At 50.2% G+C, this 21321-nt stretch overlaps 1 protein-coding gene across 3 annotated transcripts; it reads left to right on the top strand.

Annotated features, from left to right (window-relative positions):
- Positions 1–226: 226 nt before the first annotated feature.
- On the top strand, positions 227–16067 carry FAM110A (family with sequence similarity 110 member A). 3 transcript variants are annotated; one of them, XM_045521080.2, is made up of 2 exons: positions 227–250; positions 14496–16067. In XM_045521080.2, the coding sequence occupies exon 2, from the start codon at positions 14592–14594 to the stop codon at positions 15477–15479; it is 888 nt and encodes a 295-aa protein (XP_045377036.2). In that variant the 5' UTR covers positions 227–250; positions 14496–14591; the 3' UTR covers positions 15480–16067. The 3 variants fall into 3 exon arrangements, with proteins under 3 accessions (XP_045377036.2, XP_010959228.2, XP_010959230.2); XM_010960926.3 differs by lacking the exon at positions 227–250 and adding an exon at positions 6061–6196; XM_010960928.3 differs by lacking the exon at positions 227–250 and adding an exon at positions 10961–11162.
- Positions 16068–21321: the final 5254 nt, after the last annotated feature.

The raw sequence follows: 21321 nt of genomic DNA, 5'->3' as shown, positions 1-21321 counted from the left end.
AAAGTCTACAAGGTCAGGAGACTGGCGCAGGGGGTGGGGCAGCGCAGGGGTCCCAGGTTTCCTCTCTCCCTGCAGGTGCTGTCCTCACTCTCAGCCCTTGCTGGGGCGAGAGGTTGAACGCAACAGACTCTGAGCCTTCCCTCTACCTCCAACCACAATAGGAAGAGGGCAAGACTGATCCGGCCACAGATGGGGCTTTATTCTCATGGTGCTGCCCAGGATTCAAACCAGAAACTTTTTAGGGAACCAGGTGGGACTTTCACTCTGACCTATAACAATAATTATAATAGTAGTAATGATAGTAATGATAATGTTTGTGGATCACATGTGACAAGCCCTGTGCAAAATGCTTGGTGCCCATTATCTCATTTGATTCTCATAGCATCCCTGTGGATCATTGTCATCATTCTCAGTTTGTCTTGGAGGAGATGTAGCTCAGAGAGGTGCAGCCACTTTCCCAGGGTCACACAGCTAGAGGTGTGGAACCAGCGTTTGAACGCATGTCCATCAAGGGCTCCCGACCTGCACAGTCATCCCTCTGGAAAGCCCTTGGGAGGAAGAGGGAAGATGGAGGATGCATGAGAGGCAATCTCCAGGCTCTTTCTCAGCTCTGTTCTCAAATGTTAGTTGAGTATCTGCTGTGTGCACTGGGCTAGGCCCTGGGGGGTGGGGTTGGTGGGAGAGGAGCAGGCCAGGCCCTCCTACCCCTAATGTGCTCACTGTTGCTTGCGCGGACCTGTAAAGGGACACACAACACACTCTGATACATCAGGAGAGACCCAGGAGATTGCGGGAACTCGGAAAGTGTCCCCCAGCTCAGCCGGGGAGGGGGACAGGAAAGGCTCAGGAAGTGACCTCTACAGGACATGGTGGTGGGGCCCAGGAGAACAAAGTGCAGGAAGAGTGTGCAGGCAGTGGGCACAGTGAGGGGAGCATCAGGGTGGTGGGTGGGCACAGCTCCAAGCTGCCGGATGTTGCTGGGATGGGCTGCACAGGGCGGGGAGTGGGGAAGTGGAGGCTGTGAGGGCTGGGCTCTCGGGGTCCTCCTCCCAAGCTGAGCCCTTCCCTGCTGGGTCTCCTGGCTGCACACTTCTCCCTGGGAATCCAGGGGGACTGGGGCTCCATGATCTCGGGGCATCAACAACTATATCTTGGCATTTGTGGTTGCTCTGATCTTGCCTGGTTTAGAATCAAATCCTTTCTAAGGACAGAAGCCCAGAATCTTGCTTGGATTGGGTATTCAGGGCACCTTTCTGAGTCCACTGAATGCGTTACTACCTCCATCGTACAGATGGAGAAATTGAGGCTCAGAGATAGGAAGGATCCAGTCCAGTCCAGGGCTACACAGACTGGCAATGAGGGGCAGGGGAGTGGTGGCTCACGGTGTAACTGAGCCAGCAGGGTATGTCCTCACCTAGAATATGCCTATAGGAAACTGGACCTGATTCTTTGGCAGATAGAACCTGGCCCTTGGGAGGCACTGAGCAGTTTGAGAGGCATGCGCCGCGGGGAACTGGAGACCAGGACAGTTCCTGGGTCTGGGAATCTGGTCCTGGGAGAGGCAGCTGGTACTTTCAGGAGGGCACTGATAGAGGAGGAAGTGTCCCTCATCACATCCTGCAGACCCACCCTCTGTAGACAGTGCTTTCACTGTTTCTGTTTGATAAGTGTGAGGACGTAGGGCTTCAGGATTGAATACATTTGGGAAACAGTGCAGAAAGCACAGAAAAAGGAGTTTTGCTCCAGGACTTCTGAGAGCGCTTACTATGGTTGAGTGCATCGCCAGTCTCTAACTGCAGGATAAGTGGGCAAAAGAAGTGTGGACCCTGCCTTCTGGGAGCTCACAGTCAGTGGAGGTGACAGGCAAGACACAAACACAGGAACACACCGAATGTCAGGAGGTTGGAGTGCTGTGAAGAGGAATGTGAATGATGGGGGAGGATGACGGGGTTCCCTGGGAGGATGACATTTGGGCAGAGACCAGAATGAAGTGAGGGAGGACGTGAGGGGGAAGCTGTGCTTGTGGGGAAGAGAGGCCCAGGCAGAGGGAACCACATGTGCAAAGGCCCTAAGGCTTGAGGGTGCTTGGTGTATTTGAGAAGCAACAGGATGGGCAGTGGTTGGAGCGAGGTGGGCTGAGGGGGAAGGTGATAGGGGGTGGGGCTACCAGGGAGCAACTTCCAAAGGCCACAGTATTCAGTGGTGGCTGGGGAGCCCTTGGAGGGTTTGGGCAGAGAGTGACACCAGGGGACACACTGCCTCATAAGCTGGCATTGTCAAACAACCTCATAAGAACAGTAGCAGAAACAATAGCTGTAGGTTGTGGAGGGTCAGTCAGGGTACTGTGTCACTCACAAGCCTGGCAGGTGGGTGTGGTTAACTCCCATTTTATAGGTGAGGAAACTGAGGCTTAGAAAGATGTGTTTGCATCTGTATAGTAGGTGCTCAAAAATATTTCTAGAATAAATAAATGAACTGAGAGAGACAGTATTTTAAAAATCTTTCCATATCACTTAATATTTCTCAAAAACATAGTTAACTTTTTTTAAATGCACATCCCCCCAAATTTTGTTTCTTTTTTTTTTCCTTTAATTTGTTATTTTTTAAAGCTTTTTTAGGTGGGGGGAGGTAATTAGGTTTGTTTGTTTGTTTATAGTGAAGGTACTGGGGACTGAACTCATGACCTCCTGCATACTAAGCATGTACTCTACCACTGAACTATACCCTCCCCTGCAAAAAACATCATTCTTAATGGCTGTATAGTATTCTGTTTCAGTTCCATTCACCATGCTATTGCCCTGTAGCCAGGAAATTTGATCATGGTTTTTTTTTTCTTTTGCAATACTGTAGTAAATACTCTTGTTAAATCTCTCATAGAATATCCTTATTTAATTTTTAAAATAGACAATACACTTATGTGTTACAAAATCCAAAAAGTTAAAAAAAATAATTTTTAAAAAGCTTTTCTCCTTCCCCCAGTCAGCCCAGTATCCACCACTGGGACCAGTTTCTGCTGGGTCCTTCAGATGCAAGCAAATATGTACAGAGAGAACATTCTTTGAGTTAAATGAAACAAAACAAAAGACAGCCATGGGGTGCACAGAAGCTAGGAAGCTGACATCTGAGGCTGATTTCATCTCAGTTTCGAGCTGAGTGGAGAAAACACCACCAAGGTCAGGGTGCAGGAGGCGGCAGTGAAGCAGCCACAGGCCTGTTTACAAGGCGAGGTATTACTGTTGCTCATGTGCCAGGTTAGGATAAGGTGTAAGGATCCTCTAGCTCCCTATAATCTGGTCACACTAATGACAGCTTGGCCACCTTCTTTTTCTTGAGGGCTCTCCCTCTCCACCCCGCACAATGGGGAAGGGGAAGGATGGAGATGTTTTCCATTACTCTAAATGGGCATCGAGTGCTTAATAAATCCTCGAAAATTGGGGTTATCACCAGTAGGCTGTTGGCACATGAAGATGCTCAGCATTCTGGAATCTGAGTGTGCCCAAATGATCTCTCTTCATGTGGACTAATTTGGAATTCAGGGGAAGTTCCTTCTACCCTGTTTGTCTCACTTTCTTAATCTGGGGATGAGGCTCAGGGTTTTGGTGTTGTCTTGTTTGTTTTAAGCTCCAGGGCATGGGGAGCAGAAGCAAGCTTTGAATATGCAGTGATCAGCAGGGCATTTATCCAGACATCTCAAATATCTCCCAACCCCTGATTAAAGCTGTACATTTCAGAGAATCCAGCCACGACACCATTGTTGTCATTCCCGTTTTAATGACAGGGAAGCCAAGATCTGGGAGGCCCCCTAGCAATGTGTTCACATGGTCATATGCTTTTGTAACATTTGCCAAAATAAGGTATTGTAACTTCACTCTGTTAAAACCACCATCTCCTTCCATCCCGTCTTCCTCTGTGTCAGATGATGTTGGTGCGAGTGGGAGCGTTTTGGGGATCTGGCTGAGAGGATCTTGACGTTTAGCTGACGTTTAGAGGTTTTATTTACGTTGTTTCCAGTCACTTTTGTGAATAGTTAAATTATTACTAACTTCCCTAGTATAGGGATGGCTTCCAGAAATACTCCTACCTAACACACTGAGCTGACTCACCTAGTACTATGACAAAAAAGTGCAGAGTTGGAGGTCAAATACTGATGTGTATGAATGATCCTACAGTGCCCAGTACCACCAGTACGTGGTAGTAGAGGAGAAGTCTGAAATGTATACATGGAGCCAGAAGCTTGTTTGTGGAAAGTATTACGGAGGTATATCAAACAGGTGATTCACAAAAATAGTGTTATTTTTCTGGACTTTGTGACATTTGTGGAATTTGTCATTTGTTAAGGTTTCTTTTACCTTTCTCACCAAATAATCATTTTATTACCTACTTTTATATCTATAATTCTGTAGTCCTGTTCTTAAATAAGACTTGTTTAAGCCTCAGGAAGTACAAAGTCTGGATCTGCTCCTACTTGGTTTTCTTTGTGTCTTTTAGGCTCACAGGATCATCCCCCTTACCTTCCTCCCTGCTACTGTCTTACAGGTCTTGTGCAGTTTCACGAGAATGTAACAGAATGGTTGAGAGGCCTCCTGCTGGATCCAGACAAACCTTAGGTTTCTCATGTATAAAATAGGAATCATAATAGAATCTCTCTCCTCAGACGGTAATGAAGTCAAATGAGACAATGTGGGTAAAGCCTTGAGCACAACCTCTCAGAGGGCACAGTTATTGCCAGGTTTGATATTCAGCTGGTTCTCACAGACTCCCTGTTGATAATGGTACCTGCTCTGATATGGTTGGTTGGCACCCATGCCACAACATGCAATCATTGTTAACTATTGGTGTGTTATTAGTCTCCCTCCCCCACCTGCCTGAGGCATGTACACAGTCAGTAGTCGATCACTGACAATCCAGTCGAAAAAATGAAAAACACCAGCTGGAATAGAAAACAGATGCTGACTCCAAACTGAGCAATGCCCTAGACCCAAACTGTGACTCACAGCTAAAAAATTTCCTCTTCTAGAAGGGCTGTTAGAGTTAATTTTTCCAATCCTCATTTTAAAAATGTGTTTTTTTTTTTCTCTTGACTTGTTTAACTGTTGGAAACTTGGAAAATTCATACAAGCAGAAAGAAAAAATTAACTGCTGTTATTATAAATGATTATACATAAATATACATGTGACATTACCATTGTATTTTAGTACTATTTATGTTGTACATCGTGCTTTGAAACATACTCTTTAAAAACTTAATACTTTTTTAGTGTTTCTCCCACTTTACATATATTTTAACCATCTCATTTTAAATGACTGCATAATATTCCTCATCAGAAAGTCGGGCTAATTAAAGGTATCTATCTCAGAGGGTTATACCACGAGTACTGACAAATTATGTCATGCAAAGCTACCTGGTATATAAAACCTCAGTAAGCTCGGTTTTTCCGAAGGATGGATTTATACTACCAATCTCCCTTCACTGGGAACTGAAGTTAGTTCCATTATTTTGCTATGATAAATAAAGCTGGGCTATATTAATCTTTGCTCATATCATTGGTTATTTCCTTAGTAAATTTCAGGTCTGCTGGGTATGCATGTCTTAAAACGAACCCATTCATCATTGTACAGTTAGTGGAAGAGAGAGAGAAAGGGACTTGCTCCGGCTCACATAGCAAGTTAGCTGCAAAGTCGGGACTAAGGGATCCGTTGGGAACCCGGAGAAAGTTCCTGCTGAGCAAGGGAAAGAACTAGGCGCCTGAGCTAAAGCGGCGGCCAACCTGAGACCAACCGGGAGGAGAGGGGCGGGAAGGAACTGCCCAGAAGCCGCGCTCACCCCCGGGGCCGAAGCTTAGCCGTCGCCTGGCAACGCAGGCGGCGCGGCGTTCGAACGGAAGCGAGAAACCAATCAGGATGTCCGGGGCAAACCATTCCGGTGTCGGGGGGGGGGTGGCCGTGGAGGAGAGCAGCACTCTCACTTCCCCTTCCCCTGAGCACCGGGGTTCTTCACTCCGGTGCGGGCCTTGGGACAGTCAGGTCCTCCGGCTCGGGTGCCGAGGGCAGCTCTGAGGAGGCCCCCGCCGGTCCTCACGCGGGGCAGGGGCCTCCTGAGCCGCGTTGGGCGTGGCCATTCTCCGCCTGGGTCCGAGCTGTCAGTCTTCGCAAGACCCGCACTGGAGGAGCCGGACTCTCCTGGCGCGGGCTCCAGGTGAGGGCACTGCTGGTCTGGGGCGCGAACCTGGGTCTCGGGGGGCTTCATTCACCCAGCGTCTGCTATGCGCGTCCTCTCAAGTCGTACCTGCGGAGAGGTGGTGGTACCCCATTTCACAGATGAGAACGCTGAGGCTCAGAGAAGCAAGAGTTCTAGTCAAACGAAGTCTGGCAGAGAGACCAATTCAGGTCTTTCTACACCATCACGAAGTCTCTAGTCTAGGTAGATCTAGACTTGCAGTGAGAGGCCAGATGGGGAACTGGCGATCACTTTCTTGGCTTCTTATCTGCAGGAACATGACCAGTAGAGCCCTGGCTAGATCTCCTCTCGGCTGCCCCTCCCCCGCATCTTCCTTGGGGTCCCCTCCTGGGCATCTGTCCTTACTTCTTCAGAAAGGCAGGGGTGGGGTGTACTTGGGGCTCACTTTGGATCTTTCTGCCTATGGAACTCGAATTACACTGCTGTCCCTCTCAGAGGGACTCTGGGGGATCCAGCGAGACTGACATTTCTGGTCTAGGTGCCAGGTGGGCAGCGGATGCTCTGGCCCTTGGAGTCACTGTTGGAATCTTGGGTGTCTACCCCAGGTTGAGGGAAAGGATAGAGACAGCCCTTCAACTGAAGACACTAGTCACCAGAGACTTTGGAGTTGGGGGTGGGCCCCAGACCCCTGTCCATAGAGCATCTAATCTACACCAGGCCCTGCTTTCTGGGGAGCCCTCCACTTGGAAGTTGCTATTGTTGGTTTTCTTTTGTAGGTGGGGGAAACTGAGGTTCTAAGAAGTTAAGCCCCTTGCTCAAAGTACATGGTCAGACTTAGCAACTCTGGGGCTGGCTCCCAGCCTATCTGGCTTCAGTCTTAGAATCCTAGACACTCAGAATCATAGCATCTGGGAGTCTTGAATCTCTTCAAGGGGAGGTACTTATCCTCCCTCCTCCAACTTCACCTCCTGGTTTTGGGGAGAAGAGCTCTGGGAGCTCAGAAAGAAAACAAATCATTCATTCATTCTTTCAACAAATATTTACTGACTTCATATGCCTCACCCTCTGCCTCATCTGTTTTGTTTTTCTCAATTGCATTTACCCCATCTGATGTCCTATAATTTCACTTATTATCTTCTCTGGTTGGAATGTGATGGCTAGGGTGAGGCAAGTGAGATAGTTTCGCCTTCAGCATGAAATTGAGGGGTGCCTCAAACCCCAGTAATCAGAATGACTAAAGCTAACATTTATTGATCATTTGCCATGTGTTCTGCTGGTGGGATCAACTGGTATGGCCTCCATGAAGCGCGGTCCCCCATCTCTGTCACAGTTACAAGTACATCCCTCTGACCTAGCTGTCCCACTTCTAGGTGGAATGATGTAGATGCAGTGGGGGCTGCAGTGTGGTTTGTAACAGCGAAAGACTAGACACATACCCTCAGTGGCCATTGGTGGCAGCTGATGGGCTCCTTATGTACTGGTGTGGCACAACATATTAATTACATGAATAACATATTAATATATTAATAACACATATTTTTAAGAACAACATATATAATTGAATAAAAGAGCAAGATGAAGACAGTGCCCAGAGCATGTTGCCATATGTGTAAAAAATAGAATAGATGTCCATGATTGCTTGTATATGCCTAAAATCTCCCTGGGAGTACATTCAACTATCTGGTCACAGTGATGCCTGCAAGGAGGGGAACTGGATGGCTGTGGATGTGAGTAGGAGGGAGGGGGTTTTGTTTTTGTTTTTGTTTGCATTTTTTAATTTTTAACTTCATTCCCTTTATAGCTTTTGAATTTTGAGCCACGTACATATATCACCCGGTTGAAAAAAAAATATGTGTATTATAGATTATTTATCTAATTATGAGACCACTGCCCCATCTGTGATCTGTCATTAACTTGTTTGTGATTTTGGGCAAGTTTCTTCACTTCTCTGGGAGAAGAAATGATGGTGAGCTCAGGCCTAGGCAGAGGGCAATCAGGACAGGAAGTGGGCTTGGTTGTAGGTCTGTCCCAGTCCCACCTTCCCCATCCTGTGTGCCAGGCCCTTCCCTAAAGCTTTGCATGTGGTATCTCTCTTATTCTGTCTCCACTGCAAGTCCCTTTGTCCTCATTTTGCAAGCTCAGGTGCAAACAGAGGCCCAGAGGACTCAGTTGGTAGAGGTGTGTGGTCCGTGGGCTGAATAGGAGATTGATGCCTTAGGTGGCTGCACCCACTCCCCTCCCACAGCCTATTTACTGCTCCCTTCCTGAGGTTTGTGCCAGGTTGCCCTGGGCAAGGCTTACTCTAGGCAGGCCAGGGCCTGAGCATCTGGGAAGAGTCCAGAAATAGTGTAAGGCCTGACGTGGCCCTGGAGGATGCCCAGTTGGGTGTCTCTGACCCAGACAGCTGGGCTGAAATCGAGCTGGGCTGTCCTACTGGCTGGCCAGTCTCTGCTGCCTGGAGCCATCCTGATCCCCCTCTGGGGCAGGAGGGGCCTCCCTGCCTCCTCCCAAGTCTGGGCCAGGCTTCAGTGGAAGAGATAGAGAGAAGCAGGTGGAAAGGAAGGGGTGAGGCCGGAGTGCCAAATGTCAGGAACATTATAAATATCAGAAACCACACCTCCCGCCCCCTCAGCAAAGAATAAAAATCACTAACACCTCTTGAGCACTTACTGTGTGCTAAGTACTTTACAAGTATGAGCTCTAATTCCCTCTGTTCTTTGATGTAAGGTAGTTACTGCTGTTATTATTTCCATCTTATGAAGGGAAACTGAGCATATGAGATGTTTAGTAAATTACACGTAGTCTCCCAGAGCTGGAATTTGAATCCAAGGAGTCTGGCTTCAGACTCTACACCTTCTCTTCTCTTCTCTTCTCTTCTTATTTTGGTAAAATATATATAAAACACAATTTACCATTTTTAAGCAGCATTTAGAACATTTACATTGTTGTACAACCATCCTCACCATCTATCTCTAGAACATTTTCATTTTCCCAAATGGAAACTCCCTATCTATTAACCAGTAATTCCCCATTTTCTTCCCTCTCCTGCCCCTGGCAACCACCATTCTACTTTCTGTCTCTATGAATTTGGTGACTCTAAGTACTTCATATAAGTAGAATCATCTATTATTTGTCCTTTTGTGACTGGCTTATTTCACTTAGCATAATGACTCTTCATGGTTCGTCCATGTTGTAGCATGTGCCAGAATTTCCTTCCTTTTGAAGGCTGAATAACAGTCTATGGTTTGTATAGACCACATTTTATCTGTTTATCTGTCAGTGGACACTTGGGTTGCTTCCACTTTTTGGCTATTGTGAATAATGCTATTATGAACATAGATGTATAAATATCCGTTCAAGTCCCTGCTTTCAATTCTTTGGGGTATATACCCAGAACTGGAATTGCTGGATCCTATAGTGATTATACTAAAATTTTTTTGCCTAACCGCTGGTGACCTCAGGCAAGTGGCCCCGCCTGTCTATGCCTCAGTTTTCTCCACTGTAACATGGGCATAATAGTAGTACCTACCTTACAGGGCAGGTGTGATGATTAAAAGAGTTGACATATATAAAGAGCTTAGAACAGTTACCAGGTGCGAAGAAAGCACTTGGAGAAGTTCTTACCCATTTTATGAAAACTGGTATTGTTGCTTTGCTTTCACTACTATTTTACTACTGTTGGTGACTGACCACTGCTCCCCTCCTCACCCTTCCCCACTGTTGCCTTAGTAGAGGGCCTGGCACGGTCCCAGCAGGCTGCTGTGGAGAATCATGGTCTTGTCACCTCCCTCACCCCCCTAAAATTGGGCCTCAGGGGCTGGAGGAGGCCTCAAGGCTGACTCACTCCCACGCGGAGGAGAGCTGTTCCCTGAATCACTTCCTGTCCCCTCGTGCCCTCTACCCCAATCCTGGCACAACCCCGACCAGGCACAGATGTGGAACTGGGCCCTCTTTGGCCTCCCCAGAGCTCAGGTCTGAGGCTGGTGGGTACATCCTTCCCTGGGCCTCAGGGTCCCTGTGGTAACTGGCTTAATCAAATATGCCACCTGAAGTGACATAATGGGGCAGGTGCTGGCACAGGAGACAATCACCTCCCTCCCAGGGATGCCTTCCTGTGGGGTACATTCCCCTCATCTGTAAAATGAGGATTAAATATTTCCTTCCTCCCAGGGGAGTCCAGAGATTTAAATAAGCACAGGGCCTAGCACTCAAAAATTCTAGTTATTATTATTACTGTTATTGCTGTTGTTACTAATGTTTACAGCTTGGACAAAGCTTCTACAGGCACTCTCACACCCTAAAAGCTCCCGCTGACCTGGCCTGGAAGGTGGGACTCTCCTTTCTTGACAGAATGGAGGGCCAGAGAGGTCCAGCAACCAGCAGGGGTTCACACAGCTAGAAAGGGATGGCATTAAGGCTTGGTCTGGAGGGAAAGTGTCCGGGTTGGACTCTTCAGGGTGACTTTGGGCAACTGACTCAGCCCGTCAAATGGGGATAATAATAGAGCGCATCTCATAGAGGTTGTTGGGAAGATTAAAATGGGTTAATTGATATCAGGAAAAGCACTATCTTATGCCTGCCACGGTGAACATTAATTGTCATTGTGACTGTGGGGGAGGCAGGGCTCAGCTTTCCCATCTCTAAGATGGGTGCGCTTACGCGAGTGGGCCTCAAGGACTCTGTGCGCCAGATGTGCCGATGGGGCCTGGGCAGCTGTGGGATGGGCGGGCCCGGCTCGCGGAAGAGCTTCCTGTGATAGACCAAGGGCGGCTGGGACCCGATCCCCGCGCCGAGTCGGCTGCCAGCCCGCCTGGGCTCCGGTTCCGGCCGCTGCCTGGCTTTCGCTCTCCCTTTTCGAGTAATACCTGGGCGGACGGGGTTCACCTGACCGCGGCCAGCCGCCGGAAGTTGCGCAAACGCGTGCTACCTGAGCCCCAGGTGGGCCGGGCAGGAGCAGCGCAGAGCGGCGGCACCGGGCAGCCAGGTACGTGCGGGCTGGGCCTGGGGTGCCTGACCGGGGTGGGGGGCTGCCGAGGCACCTCTCCCTCCTTGGGAAGGCGGGGACCGGGCAGGGACTCACCTTCAGCCTGGACGAGGCTTTAGAAATTGTGCCGTCAGCCAGCCCCCTCTTTTAAGAAGAGCCAAGACAACTGGGGCTCAGAGAGGGCTGGCGAGCAGACAGAGTTACACAGCACGCCGCCAGGCTCGCGGCCTCCTCCGTCGCTGGGAGTCCCCAAGATTGCCCCCAGTTGGGGAAGGGCAGAAAAGCCAGACCCGGTATCCGGGCTCCCCATACTTCCCCTCCGCAGCCTCCTGAGGCTGACGTCAGAGAAGCCGGTGGGGAGGGAGCTAGCTGGGGCTGCTTTCCCAGGGGATGCTAATGAGAAGGGCTCGGGGCGAGATATTTGGGGTCATTTGTGGGAAGCGTTTGAAATCCGTGGGTGGGGCGTTGGGGGATGAGAGGAAGCCTCAGAGAGGGTACGAGTCCCACCTGGGGACGGGGATCCTGGCTTCAACTCGCAGGACGTGCAGCACTTTGTGGTTTGCCCACCTGTGAAATGGGTCTTGTTCACTGGTTAGCCTCCTTTGTCCGCAGCTTCGGCTCGGACAGATCCTTCTGGACAGTGCTTAGAGGCTCCTGCGAGAGGGGTGGAATTAGGAGCTGGGTCAAAGCCCTAAATAAAACAAGGAGCCTGGTTCATGCAGCGCCGCCTTTTTGCCAGGTGCTGAGGAGAGCCCTCGACCTGTTTTCTCTCTCCATCCTCACAGTGACCTGGAGGATCAGGAAGGTCTATTTTTAACAGCATTTCACAGATAAGGAAACTAAGTCAGGAAGAGGCGCAGCTGCTTACGCAAGGCGCACAGCGGGCGAGTGGGCGAGCTCTGGGCGAGCCGGCCAGCGGCCCCAAAACTGGGCTAGGCTCCTCGCGTCGGTCCTGGACCCGACGCCGAAAGAGCCCCTGGGGCCAGCAGGTCTGGCCGAAGAGGGTGGGTGGGTGGGGTCCGAGCGGCAGGGTAGGGGTATGGGGTGGGGGTAGGGGGAAGCAGGGCTTCTGCCCTAGCCCTGCCCATCTGACCTTCCTCCCTCTGTTTCCCCGGATGGTGCCCGGGAGGGAACTGCCGCCACCGACGGGTTGGACTGGTTTGGGAGGTGGCGGCCCGCGGGTAGGGCAGAGTCTAGCTACCTAGACAGAGTTCAGCAAGGCTGCCTTTCCTGTGACCCTTCCCTCCTGAGGTCTCCTGGGGGTCGGCCCTGAGTGGAGCCGCCATCCTCTCCCACCTGCTCCATCCCTTCTACCTCGGGAGCAACTCTGGCTCTGGGCCAACAGCCCCCAAGATTCTATTCTCAACTTGCCTTTGCTGCAGACCTCAATTTGGGGTTGGGGGCCAAATTGTAGGGGGAGGAAAGCAGATATGTTTACAGACATGCTTTGCTTGCCCTGTCTGTGCACTGTTTTTAAAATAATTAACAAATATGCTAAGAATCTAGAGTTTTCATGAACTTCTCCAGCTTCCTAGAACATTCTATACCTACCATCCTGGACTCATATGCCTGCAGTAGGCTGAGTGTGCCTCTCTCTAGTTTATCCCTGATCTGCCATTCACCTTTGGCCCTCATAGTTATTTCAATTCAGTAAAAAATTATCGGATGCCTCTTATGTGTAAAGAGCAGTATCCTGAAACTAAGATACAGAGAACAAACAGACCCCCACCTCATGGAGTTATTTTTAGAAGAATGTGTACAACAAAGAGTAAAGCTACTCTTTTTAGATGAGTGAATTAGGCTTCATTTGAATTTGTGTCTTATTTATTGGCTCTGGGACCTAGGTTGGTCACTTACTTGAGTCTCAGTTTCTCAGTCAATAAAAATGAGGTGACAGTGCCCCATATCACAGGCTTGTTGGAGGATTACAGGAGAGGATAGTGTCAGATGTCTAGAACACAGAGATCCTTACCTCCCCATCCCAATCCAGACTCTCTTTCCTGGCATTCCAGATGTCTAGGTACGGCTGTCCAATATAGCTTTCTGCTATGGATACTCTGATCCTTGCTGTCTAGTATAGTGACCACATATGACTATTGAGCACTTAAAATGTGGCTAGTGTGATTCAGGAACTGAATTGTGTGTATTTAATTTAAATTTAAAGTTAAGGCTGAGTAGCCATACGTGGTTAGTGGCTATTGAATTAGACAATACAGGTCCAGATGGCCTGAAATACAGGTCCTCTTGGGGATCACCTAGACAGAGTTCCTTTCCCCAGTTTTGCACATGAAAAGGTTCAGGACTTGGTCTCTGGGTTTTCTTCTGTGCCATCTCCAGGGGACTGCCGGGGCACTTTGTGGCTCCAGCCTGCCCTTGGGAAAAAGGGACAGGGATGGCCTGATGGCTGGGGCACTGGGCCCTGATGATGGGTGATCAAGTAGAGGCTCGTGCACCCAAGTGTGGGCCTTCCTGCCTATGTTGCTGGCAGATCCAGAGTCAGCTGGTTGCTCCCAAGCAAGGTGGTGTGATCTTGTGCATTTCTGGCTTCTCTTGGAGCAGCATTGCTCAGGGCTGACGTTTCCACCTGACAGGCATCCATGCATTACTGTGGGCCTGGCACTGGAGTTTCATACTGGAAGCTAATGGGTGTCTGACCTCAGTTGGGGCGAAGGTGGGGACTTTCTACACTCCTCCCCTACAGACTCTGCTGCTATGCCTGGGGCTTGACATGTCTAGGCGGGTGGATGGCACAGGGCAGTCTCCTGCCTGGGTAAGTGTTGGGTGGAGGTGGTACCAGGCTCCCTGTGGGCATTTCAGATGGGGTGTGGGGTTGGAGCCCTTTCTGTTGGCCACTCAACCCCAAGACCCCTGTGCAAGCACCTCCCCTCTTGGAGACAGGGACAGAGTCGCCACTTTGCTGAATTAGCTTAATCAAGTTTGCCTCCGTGGGCTTCAGGTTCCCCATCTGCAAAATGGAACTGTTAAGAGGACCCACTGAGGTTGAGCCGGCTGGTGCTCAGCACTCAGCCTCGAGCCCACTTTGCTTTCTTTAAAATGTGCCTTGCCCCGTCTTCTCTGCTCAGGCTGCCCTTGTCTTCTTTGGCACCTTTTTTTCTCTGCCTCCGCTGGGCCAAGCCCTCGGAGAAGGAAGGGGGGTGGGTGGGTGGAGCCACAGGCCCCTCAGCACGTACTTTCTGCCTGCTGATTGGCTCCCTGTTAATCAGAGGCGTGGCCTTTACCTTTTAATAGGGAAGGCGTCTTCATCCTCTTTCAGTCTTTGCTGAGCCTTTGTCTGAATGTGCTCTGCTCTTTTCTTTCTTTCCTCCACTGCAGCGGTTGCGGCGTCCAGCTGCCAGCTTTCCATCAGGATCTCTGTCTCCTCATTTCTCCAGTCTCCTCAGACAGAAGCCCTCGGGGTATGTAACGACCATGCCTGTGGATACCCTGACTCCCGGAGCCCGGGACACCCCCACCCCACCTTTCCGTCTACGGACCAAGGTCCCCGGCTACCTGCTACGGCGGCCAGCGGATGGTGGAGCCCGGAAACCTAGTGCTGTAGAGCGCCTGGAGGCCGACAAGGCCAAGTACGTCAAGAGCCTGCATGTGGCCAACACCCGCCAGGAACCTGTGCAGCCCCTGCTGTCCAAACAGCCGCTCTTCAGCCCCGGGACTCGCCGCACGGTGCTCACGCCCAGCCGCCGAGTCCTGCCTGGCCCCGGCCGCCGACCCCAGCTGGACCTGGACATCCTTAGCAGCCTCATCAACTTGTGTGATAGTCCCGTGTCTCCTGCCGAGGCTAGTCGTACCCCTGGACGGGCAGAGGGAACCCGCCAGGCTCCTCCAGCAACCCCCCCACGCCCACAACCCAGTACTGCTGCGGTCCGCCGAGTGGATGTCCTTCCCCTGCCAGCCTCACCTGCCCGGCCCTGCCCATCGCCAGGTGCTGCCGCTGCCTCCAGCCCCACCCGGCCCCCTGGTTTGCAGCGCTCTAAGTCGGACCTGAGTGAGCGCTTCTCGCGGGCAGCTGCTGACCTGGAGCGATTTTTTAACTTCTGCGGCCTGGACCCGGAGGAAGCACGGGGCTTGGGTGTGGCCCACCTGGCGCGGGCCAGCTCAGACATCGTGTCCCTGGCCGGGCCCAGTGCTGGGCCGGCCAGCTCCGAAGGGGGCTGTTCCCGCCGCAGCTCTGCCACAGTCGAGGAGCGGGCCCGGGAGCGCGTCCCCTATGGCGTGTCGGTGGTAGAGCGAAATGCCCGGGTGATCAAGTGGCTGTACGGGCTGCGGCAAGCCTGGGAGTCTCCTGCGGCTGAGGGCTAGGCCTCCGCTGGACTCGGAATTCACCACAGGGCGGATCTTAGAGATGCCATTGGTCCCTTGACCTCTCCTGCATCTATCCATTCCCTGGCTTGGGGCAGACCAGAGGCTGCTGCCTTGTGTGAACTTGGTATAGAGGCCAAGGCTCAGAGGCTGGACAAGCATCCATCTGGCAAGGAGAGACCTGGAGAGAGTTGCCTCTTGACCTTGGACCATCTCCTACCCCTCACATGTAGGGTTTTGATGTGAATGTACCCCTGCTTGTGGGTTTGGATTTGGGGCATGTAGCCCTCCCCACTGAGAGTGAGGGGCCAAGAGATCTCACCAGAGCTGTCTACTCAGTGGCTCTGTTTCTTTCTTCCTTCCTTCCTTGGCCTTGGTCCTTTGCCAACTTCCTCTTCTTTATCCAGTGGGCCTTGGTTCCCGGGAACTCACCCTGGGGTGGGGGCAGGGAGGAGTGGCCTGTGTACTGTTCTTCAAGGGCCTTGGCAGCCTGGCCTATGTGGGTAGACTACAAGAGGGACTTGGAGGAGTCTGCACTGCCTTGACTTTCCTCCCTTTGGTTAATAAACACAAATGCTTGTTTTTCAAGGGCTGGGTCTGTAGACTCTTCTGTGTTCACAAGGGGACGGGGTGGGGAAAGTCTTGGGGTGGGGCCTTCAAAGCTCAGTAATTGTCTACCCCAGGATCTGGTGGGGCATGAGGCCAGTGGCTGGCCTGGTCTGAGATGTGCTCCACAGGGCCTCCTCATAACCACCTTTGGGAGACTGGCTGGTGAGCATTCTTCATAGTGGAGGACACTGGCTCTGGCCACAGAGTGATTCGGGATAGAACTGGGGTGAGGACTGGGGACTTTTCCCTGCACTAGGAAGGGGACCTGCAGGGGAAAGGCTGACAGGTACATGAACCCTCCCCAACCATAAGTCTTCTGCCCTTCCCCACCCCATGCCCAGTTCCCAAGGGGACAGGAAGCTCAGAGAGGGCAAACCTTGAACTTGAGGTCACATAGGCAATGAATTGGAGATTGGAAGTGGAAGTTCTTAGAGGCAGAGGGACTTGGGGTGGATAGCAAAAGAGTGGCCTTGCCTCCAACCCTGGATGACCCCGGTCAAGCCAGTCTCCCTCTCTGGGCCTCAGTGGGAGAGTTGGCGGTATGGTTCTCTCTGGGTGAGGGCAAGAGGAAGGAGGAGGCTGGCACTGGGCTTTGAGGTCTTGGCTCCTTCCCATCTCCCTCCAGGTTAGTTACCTGCTAGGAGACCCCACCCTTCGCTGAGGGAGCAGCCAGGTCTAGGGCCAGGCACACAAAGGGTGAGAGCTTGGGTGGCCTCCGCACCCCACTTCCCCCATGGGAGGGGGCGGGACTGGGTGGCGCTTCCTCTCCCACAGGCTGCCTGGGCTGCAGCACTGAGAAACAGGAAGCTCTAGTGGGGGCTCTGGTGACAGGTTTGATGTAGGTTTTATTTTAAGCATAAAGAGGAGATTTCCGTTGGTCTGTTGACAAACATCCAGGTCAGCCCAGCTGTCTGTCTGTCTGACAGTCCACAACAAGCCCCTAGGGGACTGGTCTGGTCCTGGGCTGTTTTGAGAAACAAGGGGAAATCGAGTTATAGAAGAGGATGGTGTTCAAATTCATGAGAATGGAGTTCACCTCTTTATGATGCAGATGGGGAGACTGAGGCACAGAGAGGGTGATGACCTGCCATAGGTTTGGCAGTGCAGGAGCTGGGCTTCCTGGTCCCCATGTTACAGGAGTGACGGGTTCAGAGGGGATAACCTGGGTAGGCTCTGCAGAGCTGGTATCCTTTGAGGTGTCAAAGATCCTTCTCTCCAGGCAACCCTGCCAGAGTTCTGTGCTAAGGGTTGCCCCTTGCTGTGACCTGCCTGTCCCCCAGAAACCCAAGAAGGTGTGTGTATTGGCTGCATTTTACATGTGAAGTAACTGAGGTTCAGATCACAGGACTGGTGGATGATGGGCCAGGATACCCCTTGTTCCTGGAGGAAGTTTAAGTGCTAGACTCAGACCTTTCATAGTCAACCTGTCACTGAATCCTCCAGGAGATCTTTCAGGGGTCACCTCAGAAGATCACATCTTGTCTTAGAGCAGGGAGGGAGAGTGGCTTATGGGCTGTCACAGTGCAAGTCTGTACTTCAGCCTAGGATCAAGCCCGCCTGCTGGACACCCCGGTCAGTGACACTTTGGCTTCCTGATTCTCTGGACACATGCCTCACCTCTCTTCCCCACCCTGGCAGTCTTTCTTCCTAGTCACTATTGAGCACCTACTGGATGCCCAGCACTGGACAACTCAGCCATGGGCCCTGCCAGGTCTAGGGGGAGGGAAAGGGCAGCTAAGCAGTAACTAGTCATGCAATGTGGAGCAGATACTCTCAGGGACTTCTGCTTGAAGACCAGAGTTGTTCCCAGGAGCTGGGCCAGGGTAGGCCTAGAGGGACATTGGGAGGGTCTATTGGAAGAGAGCAGGGAGGGCAAGGGGCCAGACTGAGCCTTGACTTGTCTGACAGGGGCTGCCTAGTTCTGGGAGGGCTTCCTCTCCACCAGGATTCTGTAGAGGGAGGTGCGAGGGGCTTACCCACCAGCCTGCCAGCCTTGGGAATCTGCAGAAACAGGCCCTCTATTGTTTCGCCTCCAGTTGGAGTGTGAGGGGCAGTGAGGGGCAGCCGCTGTGTTTCAGCTCCTCTGAGGGCCTGCAGCTGCTGCTCCGTCCCCCGGGGCTGCCTGGCCTCCAGAGCAACTTCCCTAGGCCAGACTGGCCCCAGCTGCCTAACCCCTAATTAGGCAGAGATGAGATCTGCTCCCTGATCTATTTCCCACTAGCTAATTATACACACGTGGGCTTGGGAGACTGGCAACCTGGCTGCTCACTTCTGTCACGAGGATGTGATGCACTCATGGGAAAACCCATCCCCACCTACCAGACCTCAGTTTACCTTTTTGGCAGAGGATGGGATGTAGCAAGGGGGCATTGTTCCTGTCTGTGATGAAATGGTTCTGGTTTTGCTAATGAGTTGTTCAAGCGGACCGAGGGAGGAGACTCCAACCTGCCTGACATCCTGTGTCCAGGAGGAGCGGACAGGTCCCTCCTGACCCAAGACAAAAACCCTATCCAGATTTTTAAAAATGTAATATTATTTTTCAGATAATATATTCGTATATTTTCCCCAACATTTTATTAAGAAAATCTTCAAACTTCAAAGTTGAAATAATTATACAGTGAACACTTATATGTCACCTACTAGATACACAGTTGTTAATATTTTGCTAGATTTGCGGTTATGCAAGTCTCCATCTATCTATTTCTCTATTCATCTATTAAGGTAACTTATTCTTTTAAAGCTTTTCAAAGTGTATTGCAAACATCAGTACACTTCCCCTTAAAGGCACTTCAGCATGTGTATAATTAGCTAAAGTTCCATATTTTTTGGTTATTCATGAGGGTGGGAGGTAAAATTTACATGCAGTGAAATGCATAGACCTTAAAGGTACCACTTGCTGAATTTAGACAAGTGCATTCTGTACCCCAAACCCCAATCAGGATCTAGAGCCATGAGAGGCCCCCTCATCTTCATTCCCTGTCAGTTCCTTTCCCCACCTCATGGATATATCTATTTATCTATATAAATTTAAAACTACTAATAAAAATATTTCCCTGCCCTGTCCTTCCCATTACCAGCCCTGCTCCCCAAAGCAGCCACATTCAACTTTTTAAACTATTTCTTCTGGTACTGTCCTCCATATTTCTAAGTAACATGGTTTCCTGCCATTTGCTTGATTAATTTTAGACAAATATTGACTGAATTTCAGGTCTGATGTCCCCACAGTGTGGCTCCTGCAGCCTGCCCGCCTGGGTTTGAATCCTTTCCCTTAATGGCCGTATGACCTCGGGCAAGTGACTTAACCACCTTGTGCCCCAGTTTCCTCATTTGCAAAATGAGAGTAATTAGAATCTTGAAGTTATTGGATCGTTATGAGGATTCAACATGTAAAATGCCTAGAAGAATGTACATCACCCAAGTAGTCAAAACTGAGTTATTATTATCAAGGAAGACAACTTTTCTCACCCTCTTCTCCTTTCAACATACATTTATCCTAATTTTTCATTGAATGACTAATTAATGTTATTTACAGTGTGACCATATAAATGTTATTTCTTGCCAAGTTGCTCCTTCCAGTTACACTTCCTTTCTGGTGCAACTCTGTTCTTCCTGGAGCTACTACTTGCTTTGTTTTTCATTTGCTTAGTTTCCTTTAACCCATCCTTAATTTCCCCATAGTTACACATACAAGATACTTTATTGGTTCCAGTTTCCTTCCTGAAAACCTTCAAGTGCTTTTTCAGAATCCCCACTGCCTTTAAAAGACAACAGTGGAAACTATTTAAAGACTAGAATCTCAAGCACAAGTACAACTTGTAAGTTAAGCATTTGTGAGCACCCATTCTCTGTCCCTGCCCACGTGGGTACCTGAGAGGAAAAAATACTGAAGCTGTGACCCCCACTCCCAGGCCTCACCATTTACGCATGAGACTCCCTCAGCAGTCTGCTCACTGCTGCCAACTTCTGGCTTGTCCTGTGCCCTAAACTTTATTCCTCCATTCATTCAACAAAAGTCTGCTGGGTCCTTCTCCATGCCTGGCACTGGGCTGGGCAGTACCAGTAATATAGAGCTTGGGCAATGTCAACCCATCTGGTCCCAGACTGGCATTTACGTTGGCATTACATTACATCGGAAGCCAGGAGAGTGGTCTGAATAGAGGTGTGTAGGGTTTGGGTGGTGGCTTGGTATATATGTGTGTGACGTGTAGGGGCATTTGAGTGTCTGTGGTTACCAGCAGATTCTCTATGAAAGGTCATTTGCGTGCATTTAGGTGCACATGCTTATTGGTTGTTGTCTGCATAGTGTGTTCACCAGGTATGTCTATCAGTTAGCCTTTGCTGTGTAACAAGCCACCCTAGACCCAATGGCCTCAAACAACAATTTATTAGTTCATGATCCTATTAACTGGGAATCTGGTCTGGGCTCAGCTGGGTACTTCTGGCTTTACCTAGGCTCATTCATGTAGCTGCAGTCAGCCGGGGCTGGCTGGTCTTGGAATGCCTTGCTCACATGTCTGGCAGTTGGCAGGCTGTTTGCTGGGCTGCTTCAGTTCACCTCCACAAGGCTAGCTCGGGCTCATTCACATGGGACTCTCAAGGTTTCGTGCTAAGCTGCAGTGTACTAGTGCTTTTTGAAGCCTCTTCTTTGGTCATGATCACCAATGTTCCATTGGCTAAAGTGATTTGTCCAAACTTGATTCAAGGGGTAGAGAAATAGACTCTGTCTCTTAGTCACATTGCAAAGGGCATGAGTACAGGCATGGAGGAATTTTGTAGCTGATATCAGTTTATCACAGCCTGTATGTGCTGGGTGAAATAACGGGGAAACTTCACAGCTTTGGAATCAGAAAAATCTGTATTTCTTGGTACTACCAGTTGTTGTCTGATTTTAGTCAGGTTGCCTCACCTCTCTGAGCTCTGTAAACTGGATAAAATTGAATCACATGAGATGGTCTTTATAAATGCTTATTCTATTCATTTCTTCATTAATGCAACATGTATTTATTAGGGCCTACTGTGTGCCAAGCACTAGGTACACTCTGAAGAGACTAGTGAACAAAATAAACCAAAACACTTGCCCTTGAGAGGCTTAGTCTGGGTTTCAGACAGACACTAATTGATCATCCCAATAATTTTATGGTCACTAAGATTAGGTCTTGAAGGAAGGAGAGGTTGCTGACCTGGCCAGGAAGGTTTGGGAAGCTTAAGATATCTGAGCTGACATGTGAAGGGT

The sequence above is a fragment of the Camelus bactrianus genome, chromosome 19 (assembly GCF_048773025.1).
Source record: "Camelus bactrianus isolate YW-2024 breed Bactrian camel chromosome 19, ASM4877302v1, whole genome shotgun sequence".
Lineage (NCBI taxonomy): Eukaryota > Metazoa > Chordata > Mammalia > Artiodactyla > Camelidae > Camelus > Camelus bactrianus.
Note: the sequence above shows the minus strand (reverse complement) of the source record. Positions and strands in the feature narration are given on the sequence as shown.

Excerpts from the sequence above, each read along its gene's own strand:
- FAM110A (XM_045521080.2), top strand. The coding sequence starts at position 14,592 with ATGCCTGTGGATACCCTGACTCCCGGAGCCCGGGACACCCCCACCCCA.